This window comes from Chiloscyllium plagiosum, unplaced genomic scaffold (assembly GCF_037043375.1).
Source record: "Chiloscyllium plagiosum isolate Xiang-an unplaced genomic scaffold, Cpla_swu_hap1 HiC_scaffold_45, whole genome shotgun sequence".
Taxonomy (NCBI): Eukaryota; Metazoa; Chordata; class Chondrichthyes; order Orectolobiformes; family Hemiscylliidae; genus Chiloscyllium; species Chiloscyllium plagiosum.
The window spans coordinates 17,448,354-17,461,778 of NW_028270183.1; the positions used below are offsets into that span (position 1 = coordinate 17,448,354).

General features: G+C 40.4%; 1 protein-coding gene across 4 annotated transcripts in view; it reads left to right on the forward strand.

The window, feature by feature from the left end:
- Positions 1–13,425, forward strand: part of LOC122552357 (uncharacterized) — a 144,718-nt gene that overhangs the window by 78,630 nt on the left and 52,663 nt on the right. For all 4 annotated transcript variants that reach the window (XM_087983221.1, XM_087983224.1, XM_087983220.1 and 1 more), the window contains exons 7-8: positions 3,788–4,003; positions 5,697–6,215. In XM_087983221.1, coding sequence (XP_087839347.1) covers positions 3,788–4,003; positions 5,697–6,215 — 735 coding nt within the window. The remainder of the gene's footprint in view (positions 1–3,787; positions 4,004–5,696; positions 6,216–13,425) is intronic.

Genomic DNA, 13,425 nt, shown 5'->3' on the forward strand with positions numbered 1-13,425 from the left:
ACTGTCATTGTGTGAAAATCTTGGAATTTCCTCCCGAAGAGTATTGTGGTCTCAACCTACAGCATATGGACTGCAGCAGTTCAAGAAGGTAGCTCACAACCACCTTCTCGAGGGTGACGAGGGATGGGCAATAAAATGCTGGCCAGCCAGCGAGGTCTATATCACGCAAGTGAATTTTTAAAAAAAGCTTCTCAAAGGCTGTGCAGTTCTGGGTTGGCTTTAACTGTGAAGTGAAAAATATTTTTTACGGGCTGAAGTGTTGGAAGAGGGAAGCTAAAAGAATAGTTTTAAATATTTAGTGAAATAATTGGAAAACACAAACATTTCGATCAAATTTATTAACTGTTTAAAATATTCTTTAGCATTACACTACTGAACTGAACTCTTATGTTCGGTAACATCTGTCATGCAAAACATTGTAACATTTAAAGGGGGCAATTTTAAAGATATGTTTTTCACTGTTTGGAAGCAGAGACATCCAGCCTTTTGTCATGCTTTATTGCGTTTTGCAGAACCTTTATGTCGAGCAATGCTCACTTTATTCTAAATGTGACTTTAAAAGCAATTGAAATATGAAACTGCTTTGTTTGTAATAACCAGTTTTGTTCGGGCTCAACTTTCAGCCATTCTGTAGTAAAGTTGCTGATCGTGAGTCATAAAAATATTTTCGATTCCCTTTTACCATATTTATATTTAAAAGGAAACTCTAGTAGATGTTTTGGTGCTTTTATATCTAATGTTGTTTTGTCTGATTATAAGTGTACACACCCCTGTGTGAATTGTAACAGCTTGCTTTTTTCTGACTGGAAGTGGAATCTTTTCCCCTCCTTACTTATGAAAAATTTTATCTCTGTTATACTTTAAATTTTTCTTCCCAAAAGGCCAGAGCTGAGACAGATCTGAGCTGATTTAATGGTGCTTTGCCAATAGTTTATTGTCATAGTTTACTGACATGGAAGAAAATGGCAGCAGTGTTTGTAGCAAAAGAAAGGAAAGGGGAAAATACCAAAGCTCTGGGCATAGAGACTTTCAAAAGGCTGTCGAAGATGTGGGAGAGTGCATGGGCGGGGCAAGGAATGCAGGTTTTGAGCTGTAGTTAGCAGGACTAGGGATCTGAGGAAGGCTGGAAAAATGAATCATCAGGGTAAGTGAGTTTCCACTACTTGTGGGGTACGCTTGAAGTATTGGCAGATGATGTTCTAAAGGTGGAAGCAAAACATTTCAGTGACAGACTGTGGATTCGTGTACCTGTAGTTCACTCAGTGGCTGTCACACTTATGAAACACTGAGTTCCTGTGAATTGCTAAGGATGAGTCATCACTCTGCAAATAATTGAATGAGAAAAGAAGTGAAGAGATTTCATTCGGTGTTCAGGTAAAGTTGTTTTGAAAAACAAGAGTTTTATGAGAGTTCTCTGTAAAATGTACCAGCAAATGTGAAGATGGGTCAAGAGCTAACTTGGGAATTAGTTCCAATACTTCCAAAGGGCGGAGCTATTTTTGTTTTAAGTAATATCATATGAAATCTAGTGGGATTTGCTTGGGTAGGTCATGTTCAGCCAGTACATGCAACAGTGGGATAAGTGACCACTCCTTGTGCAACAACTCATCTTTGTTTCTGTCTAAATGCTTCAAATTGCTCTAACCTCAAAAATGCCAGGTGTAATCCATATTTGCAAGTGCTTAGTCTAATTGTACTGAGTGATTTTCAGGGTTTATTGAAATAACACCAAAAAAATTGCACTTGTCATCATTCTTAACAAAGTGCTATATGGTATGTTTCGCATAAGGCATTTGATAGTTGGGGGAGTGTTGTGTACTTTTGTTTTGAATCCATGCTGCTACTTATCTGCTTGACGTACCCTGCCTCGGGATTGCACAGGAACATAGGCCGCAGCAGCAGAAGTAGGCTATTTGGCACTCTAGTCCTGCTCCATTATTTGGTAAGATTGTGGCTGGAATGATTGTGGACTCCATTTTCTTGCCTGTCTGTGATAACCTTTGACGACCTTGTCTATCAAAATCTAACTTGGCCTTGAATAAACTTGATGACTCAGTCTCCACTGTTCTTTTGGGGAAGAGAATTCCACGCACTAATGACATACAGAGAAAAAAAATTTTCCTCATCGCCATCTTAAATACGTCCTCTTATCTGAGTCATTCAACTCAGAAACAGAGCCTTTGGTCCAACTCATCTGTGTTAACAAGAAATCCTAATCTGACCTAGTTCCATTTGCCAGCATTTGGCCCATATTCCTCTCAAACCCTTCCTTTTAAATGTTGTAATTTTATTCGCCTCCATCACTTCCTCTGGCAGCTCGTTCCATACAAGTACCACTCTGTGTGAAAAGGCTACCCCTCAGGTCCTTCTTAAATCTTTCCCCCCTGACCATAAACCTATGCCCTCTAGTTTTAGAGTCCCCTTCCCTGAGGAAAAGACCTTGGCTATTCACCCTATCTATGCCCCTGCTGTGATTTTATAAGCCTCTATACAATCACCCCTCAGCCTCTCCCTACAGCTCCAACCCTCTAATCCCAGGGATATCTTTGCCAATCTTTTCTGCACTCTGTCAAGTTTAACAATATCCTTCCTATAGAAGGGCGACCAGAATTGTACACAGTATCCCAAAATTGGCCACAGCACTGTCCTGAGTGGCCACAATATGATATCCCAACTCCTATACTCTGTTCTCACCAGTGAAGGCAAGCATACCTCCTATATTCACATCTAAATTATTTATATAAATGGTAAACAACAATGGACTCAGCACTAATCTTTGTGGCACACCCCTCGTCACAGGTCTCCAGCCCTAAAAACAGCCCTGTACACAACCCTTTGTCTGTTACCTTCAAGCCAAATTTTGTATCCAATTGGTGTTCTTAAATGATATACCTTTTAAAGGAAAAATACATTTTAAAACTGAAGCAGTGGCAGAGATGAAGAGACGAATAACTCAAAACAGTTATTCAGTAAAATCTTCTAACTATATTTGTTGCAAAACTAGAATTGTGGTGATAACTGTTGCTTTCACAAGTGAAATTGTGGCACATTGTATAACATATAAAGTCTTCAGGCCTTTTAAAAGTGTGCACTACTGCTGAGCCAGAAAGCCGTTTTGAATTAAGTATGAGGCACCCCCATTGAATTACTTGGTTACTTTAAGTGACACTTGCAACAATTACGGTTTAAATTTTTAAGTTAAAAATCACATAACACCGGGTTATAGTCCAACAGGTTTTTAAGTACTTTTTAAATTTGTATTTAACAGCTCTGTAAATCTCCCTAGGTCCCAGTCATTTACGACACCCCATTAGGTAATACTAAGCTTCATAAACCAGCAGATTTCTGATTCAATCTCAAATATATGTTGGGCTAGTTGATTAGGTTGTGCTTGCTACTGGGATGCTGCCTTTAGCCTTGATAGCCATGGGGAGAGAAGGGAGTATGGGGTAAGATCAACTTTGGTTCTCTTCCTTAAATGCTTTCAAATTATTACTTTAGGGGTTATAATCCAGGGGGTTTCACAAGGAGCAGACTATGCCTCACTGTGTCAAATTGTCCAGTGATCATCGTCATTTGGGTTTACTGAAATGTGGTCACTTGACTAAGTTATTGAAGGATGACTCTCTACTCGTTTTAACTATTAAGTAACTGGTGAAATCCAGTGGTTTGAAAATGGGAGATTCCATCATGTGTATTATCAACTTGAGCATTATTAATTTTAACATTTTGGACAACAGATTTGGAAGGAAGGAACCGCTTAAATCATTTTCTGTTTTTTTTGTAGTGGTGATAATTGATCCTGATGATGATGATGAAATGACGACTCTGGAACTCGATTTGCCATCTGGACATAGTTCTGCAGAATCTGAACTCCAGGAGAAAAATGGATTGTTAGGAACTCCAGATACAAACTTGCAAACAACTTCAGTGCTTCCCAAGCAGCCTCTTCCTAAAATTACCTTGGTGACCCAAGGAGAGGATTCACTGCAGTCTAATAAATGTAAGTTTAAGGTAATTCTGCTGATTGATAGAGCAACAGAGATGGCAACAGTATTTAGTCTGGAGGAGCCAGGGTAATAGTGGTGGTTAATGTTTTCTGCATGATGTTTGCTCTTTTAAAGGAAAAATACAATTTAGGATGTAATTCCCAAAACTAATGCCCTGCATTCATTTTGTGAAATGGTGTTTATATATGTTGATTGTCTTGATTCTTGACTAAAAGCTATTTCCTTCTCAGGTACCTCCCACGCCCCTACTCTTCTATTTATCTCTCAGCCCCCTTCCTACTCCTCCCCTTCCCCCACATTCCTGATGAAGGGCTCATGCCTAAAATTCCAATTCTCCTGCTCCTCGGATGCTGCCTGACCTGCTCTGCTTTCCAATGTCACACTTTTTGACTTTGATCCCCAGCATCTGCAGTCCTCACTTTGTCCCAAAGCTGAATTTGCCAATCATTGAGATACCCTAAATATGTTACATTAATGTTCTTCTTTTTGACATTTCTGCCTGTATTTAAAACTATTTTTCTTTTGTGGAAGCATCCCTAATTTTGGCTAAGTCTCCACTTGGGAATTCTCTGGAAAAGTTGGCAAGATTTTGTGCTTGGGACCATACCACCTTTGCATTTGTTCATTTCTGTGTGGATGAGGTTGACGGCTACTGCACATTGATCGATTCATAACACACTGAGTGCTAGCCACTTTACTGTACGAGCGATGGCCAGGCAGGGTCAAAACCCGTCCAGCTTGCAATCCCTTTCTAAATTTTAAAGTTTAGCCTTTCCTTCTAATTTGGCAAAAACAAGAACTGTATAATTCAGCCTATTGTTTGGGACCCTTATTCTAATCTATCTAGCCATCTACTATGAAATTAATCCCTCTTTTCGTCCTGTTATAAATTTGGCATAGCATCACGTAAGTGGACACAGGTCTGCTAGATAGGTCTGACAATCTTTTAATATTATGTGTATTTAATCTCAGTTGGAGCAGAAGGATGACCAGGAGATGAAAAGTGTCATACTTGATTAGGAAGAGGTTCTTTTTGTGTGATCAAAGCTAAAGCATGTTGGATAACTGCAGCTGATCCTTATTCTGAATTTGGCTCGTGCTGGTTCTACCTTTTGAATGGTAGATGTGATGCTAATCACTGTCTTTGAGTGCTTCATTTTTGAGCATCTTTACTTGACTCATTTAGACATTGACCAAAAAAATGTACTGAAAGCCTTTAAAACAGCTTTAAAACAGTACCTCAGAATATCTCTGAAAGAGAGTTGAGGATCAATATTGTGGTGACCTGGGTCCATTTTCCTTGTGCTTTCTTCCACCATCCTCTTGAAAGCACCAAGGAACCCAAGTATAGAAATGAAACTGAGAGGAAGTGCAATGTAAAGGTAGTGTAACAACAAAGTCTTAGATTTTCAGATGAAACAAAATAATTTAGGACATTTAAAGCTGGTACTTGGAGACTCGTGGTCACACAGTATTGGAAAAAAATAACCTAATATTGACAAAATATTAGGTCAGACTTGTCCCACTCTATGCATCAAGTCAGGATAGGCATTGTATGTTTTTACTCACCAAATTTGGGTTTTCAGGTACGTGGTTCGACAAGCACAGTACTTGTTGGGAGCTTGTTAAGGCTATGAATATGTGTTATGTCAGTATTGACTGTTTTGTGATTTTTTTTTGCTTTAGTGCTGAATTCCTGTCAGTTATGTGGCACCTGCTTTGAGACTCGTAAAGGATTATCAAGTCATGCACGCTTCCACCTGAGGCAATTTGGAGTGCCAGACTCGGAAAGCAGTGGCGCCCCGATCGGTACGCTGTATGAACTGATGAAAAGAAAAGGGATACCTAGTGTTTTACCCTCCACTTTGGCTACTGATAAATCGCAGAGCTGTTCACCAAAGGACATGTCTGCTGTAAAACAAGAAACTCCTGGCAAACCAATTGGAGAGGAGTGCCAGGGAGAAGCAACACATGCAGCTAAATCGCCAAAGTTGACCATTACCAGTCCACCGAAGGGCCAGTCTCAGGCAGGATCATCGACACTCAAGAAAGTGCATCCCATTTTACCAAAGCCGGTGTCTAGTAAATCTCCAGAACCTGGAAAAACAGGGCGACCATTGATGGATACTCCTCAGACATCAGGAGAGCTGATGTCGAAGAAGCTGTTTTGGACCCCACAAGATGACAACACACCTTTAAACCTCAGTAAGTTGTAGTCACCTTTTGGCCTTTAAGGTGATTTGCGTTGTAAAATCCTAATATTTAAAAAACAAACAAGCCCCATTAACTTCAAACTGAATGGCTAAACTAAGATTAATTTGAGTCATCAAATAACTTCAATAACCATGCAGTTTATTTGTTCAGATATTGGGAGGGAAGCATTCAGTTTTATTTTGCATTGAAGGATAGGGATAGAACTTGGTTATACTCACATGTGGATAAGTAGTGGAAGTGCCTTCAAGAAATTTCATCTTCGTAATGAAAATCAGGGTTAGTCACACATACGTGACAGACTCTTTCCCAGAATATTAAAACTGTTAAACCTCTCTCAAATCTGAAGACTTTTAAAACAGATTTTGGTTTTTGTTTATTGGTGGTGTTCTACCTTGCTAGTATTTTACACTGAGCCTTGTGCAGTCACGTCAATCTCTCCAGATCAAAAAATAGATGTCTGCATCATTTTAGTGATATTACCACCTTGGCCTTGGTGTATCTGTGTCCCAAACATAAGGACATGTAATTTTAACCTCTTGAGAGAATTAGAATGTTGAGGCTTTTTCTTTCAAGAGCTTGCATACAAAGCACTTTTTAAGACATGACCGTAGGACTACTTGATGACAATTTTCTCCCAAACGGAATTGACCTCTGACCTTGAAACATGTTGCATAAAAACTTTTGGTATGACCTACTTCCTTCGCTCCTAGATATAGTGCAAACACTGCAGAAATTTTCATTCCTTTGGGCATGATTTCATAGTTTGGTTGTGATGTATACCTTTCTTACCTATCCATCAACAGCATTTCTGCTTAAAATGAGGAGAACCTTGGAGAGCGTAACTCCACAGCGGGTCCTTCAATTAGCTCAGATCTCGGAATAAGTTAATTTTATAAATTTGGGTGCTAATAGCTTTCAGTCTGAAATTTGATGTCCTCTGAGTATTTGGAGCATGCTGAATGGGACAACAGTCTGTCATTCTTTTCTAGGTAAAATTTGAACAGAGGTCATCATAAGCAACCTCATATCCATGAGAGCGTACCAAAATGCCTAGTACCTGATGTGATTAAGTTTATAAATATTTAAGCCCCTTAGCTTGGCTTTCAATTCTGATGTAACTTTCAATGTATAACAGTGCTATTGTACAGTCATAGAGACGTACAGCACGGAAACCGACCCTTCGGTCCAACTCATCCATGCCAACCAGTAATCCCACCTTATCTAGTCCTATTTGCCTGCATTTGGCCCATAACCCTCTAAACCTTTCCTATTCATATACCCATCCAGATAACTTTTAAATGTTGCAATTGTACCAGCCTCCACGACTTCCTCTGGCAGCTAATTCCACACACTCACCACCTTCTGCATGAAAACATTGTCCCTTAGGTCTCTTTTATATCAATCTCCTCTCACCCTAAACCTTAAACCTATGCCCTCTAGTTCTGGACTCCCCCACACCAGGGAAAAGACTGTCTATTTAACCTCATGATTTTATAAACCTCATACAGTCACCCTTCAGCCTCCGAAACTCTAGGGAAAACAGCCCTAGCCTGTTCAGCCTCTCCCTATAGCTGAAGTTCTCCAACCCTGGCAGCATCCTTACAAATCTTTTCTGAACCCTTTCAATTTTCACAAAATCCTTCCGATAGGAAGGAGACCAGAATTGCATGCAGTATTCTAACAGTGGCCTAACCAACGTCCTGTACAGCTGCAACATGACCTCCCAACTCTTATACTCAATGCTCCGACCAATAAAGGAAAGCATATGAAACACCTTTTTCACTATCCTATCTACCTGCAACTCTACTTTCAAGGAGCTATGAACCTGCACTTTAGCAACACTTCCCAGCACTTTACCATTAAATGTATAAGTCCTGCTAAGATTTGCTTTCCCAAAATGCAACACCTCGCATTTATCTGAATTAAACTCCATCTGCCACTCCTCAGCCCACTGACCCATCTGATCAAGATCCTGAGGTAACCTTCTTCGCTGTCCACCACACCTCTGATTTTGCTGCAATCTGCAAACCTACTAACCATCCCTCCTAGGTTCACATTCAAATCATTTATATAAATGACAAAAAGTAGTGGACCCAGCAACAATCCTTCTGGCTCTCCACTGGTCATTTACCTCCAGTCTGAAAAAAAACACTCCACCACCACCCTGTCTTCTACCTTCGAGCCAGTTCTGTATCCAAATGGCTAGTTTTTCCTGTATCCCATGAGAACTAACCTTGTTAACCATGGGGAACCTTGTCGAACATCTTACTGAAGTCCATATGAGTCACGTCCATTGCTATGCCCTCATCACTCCTTTGTTACTTCTTCAAAAAACTCAATCAAGTTTGTGAAACATGATTTCCCACACCCAGAAATATGTTGACTATCCCTAATCAGTCCTTGCCTTTCCAAATACGTCCTCCTAAGCAAAGGAATTATAAGCCATAGAAATTTGCCATTAGCTCGTGAGCAGCTCTGAATTGACATATGACAGCCTATGATACGCTACAATTACAGAGCAGAATAATCTCCCAAGTGGACCAGCTTTCTCTCCAGCCTCAATTAAAACGGCAGAGCTCTGGTTGACATTCTATCTCAGCTACCAAAAGGAGCCAAATTCTGGTGCATTAACTCATTAAAATGTGTATGGGCAAAGTTGGGGTATCGTTCACGGATAGAAATTCTGGTATCAGAAAAATGATACCAACCTCCATATACATCATATCATCCGTCGTCATTTCTGCCACCTCCAAATGGACCCCACCATATTATTTCCCTCCCCTCCCCTATCAGCGTTCCGAAAAGACCACTCTCTCGTCAGGTCCACATCTCCCACCAACCCAACCTCCACTCCCGGCACCTTCCCCTGCAACCGCAAAAAATGCAAAATTTGCGTCCACACCTCCCCCCTTACTTCCCTCCAAGGCCCCAAGGGATCCTTCCATATCCGCCACAAATTCACCTGCACCTCCACACACATCATTTACTGCATTCGCTGCACCCGATGTGGGGAGACAGGCCGCCTACTTGCGGAACGTTTCAGAGAACACCTCTGGGACACCCGGACCAACCAACCCAACCACCCCTTGGCTCAACACTCAACTCCCTCTCCCACTCCACCAAGGACATGCAGGTTCTTGGACTCCTCCATAGCAACACGACGGCTGGAGGAAGAGCGCCTCATCTTCCACCTAGGAACCCTCCAACCACAAGGAATGAACTCAGATTTCTCCAGTTTCCTCATTTCCCCTCCCCCCACCTTGTCTCAGTCCCAACCCTCGAACTCAGCACCACCTTCCTAACCTGCAATCTTCTTCCTGACCTCTCCGCCCCCACCCCCACTCCGGCCTATCACCCTCACCTTGACGTCCTTCCACCTATCGCATTTCCAACGCCCCTCCCCCAAGTCCCTCCTCCCTACCTTTTATTTTAGCCTGCTTGACACACTTTCCTCATTCCTGAAGAAGGGCTCATACCCAAAACGTTGATTCTCCTGCTCCTTGGATGCTGCCTGACCTGCTGCGCTTTTCCAGCAACATATTTTCAGCTCGTATCAGAAAAATGGCTCAAGTTTTGCAGTCATGGGATCATGATTACTGCATTAACTCACAGTTGAGATGGTGATAAAGAATTAATGCCTTTGAATGAGTAATCCGGAGTATCTCCAGCATCTGCAGTCCTCACTTTCTCCTCCTGAGTAATCCGGAGGGCAAGGTTACCCACAGGTTCAAATCCTACCATGGCAGCTGACAGAATTTAAAATAAAGAGGTCTGGAATTTAAAACTAGGTTTGATGGCAAGTATCATCAATTATTTAAAAAATCCACTTAGTTCACTAATGTCCCTTCAGGAAGAAAATCCGCCATTCTTATGCAGTCGAGCCAATATGTGATTCCAGACCACATGGTTGACTATTAACTACCCTTGGAAATAGTCAAGCAAGCCATTCCGTTTTGGGGCAGTTCGGGAGTAGCAGCAAATGCTGGTATTGTCAGCAATGCTCACATCTGGTGAAAGAACTTTACAAGAATATAGAAATTAAAACCTGAATTGATGTTTATTCTTCCATAACAAATCTAAATTCCTATTCAGGGGATGGCGCTGTCCCTTAATTAAATAAGATTTGAATCTCCATTACACGAGATTGCTGTTCCAAGTGTTGATTCTGTCTGAAAAATATTCTTGATATCTGCCCTGATTTTAGTTGACACCCTTTACTCTAGCAGACTTTAAGGAGCCCTCTAGATTTCTCTATATCTAGCTTTTTGTATTTTTTTTAGTTCCATAAATTTCCCTTTCAGTTGCCACCATTTCATGTGAGCGTTGCTGTGCACCTGCATCACTTCATGTTATCATCCTGGTTTGGGATTCTTTACTGAACCATGACTCTTCCATGCCTTGAATGTCTTGGTAACCAAATCTGAGCAGAATTCTGAAATGGCATTGCAAAATTTTAATAACTCATCCTTTTATATTCAACTGTACTAGCTATTGTGTTAGTTTTTTTCTTTAAAGCAGACTTTACTGACATCAGTTAAAGTGCAGTGTGGGGTTTGCAGAATTGGTCATCAGACCCAGATCCTTTTCTGCTTCATTTTTAACTATTACTGTGCCACCTTTAGGTAATCTTGCCACATCCGTTTTCCTTCTCAATTGTTGCCCATTTTATCCAAAGGCTTCTGTAGATTCCTGGTCTGTTAGTTTAATCTTGACAGCTCCTTGTACGACAGTAAATAATTCAAAATCCAGTGTGCAGTACAAGTGCACAATAGTATAATTATAGCAGTTCACTACATCAGCTAATGCTGTACAGCCACCATACAAATTAGCCTCTGTACCAAGTGGTTCTGAAGAGGATGGCATAAAATCGTGAACTTCAATATGGAAGCTATAACGTATGGAATGTGTACCAGTTCCATAAGTGGCCCTTTTTTAATCGTATAGAATAACTAAAATGGATTATCACTTGAGAAAACCCACTGACTTTCTCAAATAAATAAAAACATTCCCTAACACACTGCTGTAAATATTTTATAAATATTAATAAACAATTTAAATTTTATTAACTATGGGCGGCACGGTGGCACAGTGCTTAGCATTGCTGCCTCACAACGCCAGAGACCCGGGTTCAATTCCGCCTCAGGCAACTGTCAATCCTCCCCGTGACTGCGTGGGTTTCCTCCGGGTGCTCCGGTTTCCTCCACAGTCCAAAAATGTGCAGGTTAGGTGAATTAGCCATGTTAAATTGCCCATAGTGAAGGGGTAAATGTAGAGGAATGGGTCTGGGTGGGTTGCTCTTCGGAGGGTCGATGTGGACTTGTTGGGCCGAAGGGCCGGTTTTCATACTGTAAATAATCTAATCTTAACTGTCTTGAGAGGAATATCAGTTAAATAATAATAGTCTGCATGGGACATGGTTTTGTTCTCCAAGCTAGATTTGAAGTTTTATCCTTTGATCTATGGACATTATTTACAGAAATGCCTTTTTCATTGAATTTGATTACATAGCCTTTCTTAATTAATGCCTTTCAGCCTTTTTGATGCCAAGCGTCTAGTATTTAGATCCATTTGGGAATAGCTGAGAATGCATATTTCTCTTTCTGTGGGTAATAGGGGTCCTTGGTCATTGTACTATTCTCTGATTGAGAGTCCTGGAATTAACTTGAGGAATGATTTACCATGAATTAAGAAAGGATCTTGTGGATTTTGAATGAAGTCTTAAAGGCAGGTATGACTCAGAAGTTATTTGAATGCATGATGATACCACATAGTATGTAAAGTACAATCTTAGTTCAAAAGATCAGTACACCAAGGTAAGCACCCTGTGTTTTTTAAAATCTTACCATACAAGCTTTTATGCTTAAGTTATTAGGATATTTATAGAGTCTGCTATCAATTGTCTTTATGTTGTAGATTTTACCAATGTCATGAAGATGTTCCAAAGTTGCTGCAGATTTCAGGGTTGGCTTTTTGTGAATATATCTGTCTTGAATGTGATGGGCAGGAACTTTTTTGTCAAACCTCAGCAGCACCACCTCCAATACCCCCCACCCCCCAAACCCACTCCTCAAAGTAACTTCCTCCAGTTTGCATCCAGTTGAGATTGTTAATCAAACTTAACTTGTTTACTGGAGAATCCACTGCTCTTATACTGTAACTGCCAGTTTGGCCTGGTTCTTGTTGGCTGTTTTCAAAATTTATCTTTTAGTTATTTAGCTTACTGAGGGATTTTTTTATTTAAACAGGTTCTTGTTTCTCTTTAACATTCTCTTTAAGGACATATGTATGATTCTGGAAATTTAAAGACCACCCTTAGTGTTGGCTAAGTTTGAGTGCCAGCTTTTGTATCAGATATTCAGTACTGAAGTTGAGGGGAACCTGCTAACTTCATGTGCTGATCACTGTACCATTGCGTTCCATCAGAAAATCCTCAAATATTTCGTGGTATGAAACATGCCCATTTTTTTTGAGGATAGCACCAACTTTTTTTAAACTGTATTTTCTGATTGGAGCTGCTTTTACGAGTTCTGGCTATTTGCATTTGCTCAGGCACTGGCTTGGCTTTGTGTTTTTTTTGTCTGTGCTGCTGTTTGCATGGTTGCACTGCAGAACCTCCTTTTGTCTGTGATGCTTTGTGTTTCCGTGTATGTTGATGAGCTTTTATTTTGTAATGGTGATGGTTGCCTGTGATTCCTGAAACTTTGCTTGTTTTTTGTATGAGATCTATTGCATTGATCACTGCTGCCTTTTAGTTTAGGTAGGAAGGGTGGAAGTAAAGGGTAAGGGGTTGACTTGCATGTGGCACTTTGACCTGTATTGCTTCAATGATGTAGAGTTTGTTCTGTGTTACTGCTTCATAATTGCCTACCCAGTTAAAATAATAATCATGGACAAATTGGTCAGTGCTTGTGTTAGTCTTTATTTACTATCTTTGCTAAACTCTCACCTTTGCCTCTCAAAAATGTGCTTTTGAATTATTTTAATCATAAAATTTATTCCGATGTACTTTGACAAAGCTGCTGTTGGTCAAACTTCCCTACAAGTGCCTTTAATTTTATTTACACAAACTTTTATCCTCTTGCTGAGTGACCGAGATTTAGCAGTCAAGACTACACAGGTGCTCAGTGCCTTCAGTAATATTATACTTCAAATGATGTATTGGATATGTTAATTAATAATCCTGCCCTTTCTACCCTGAGCA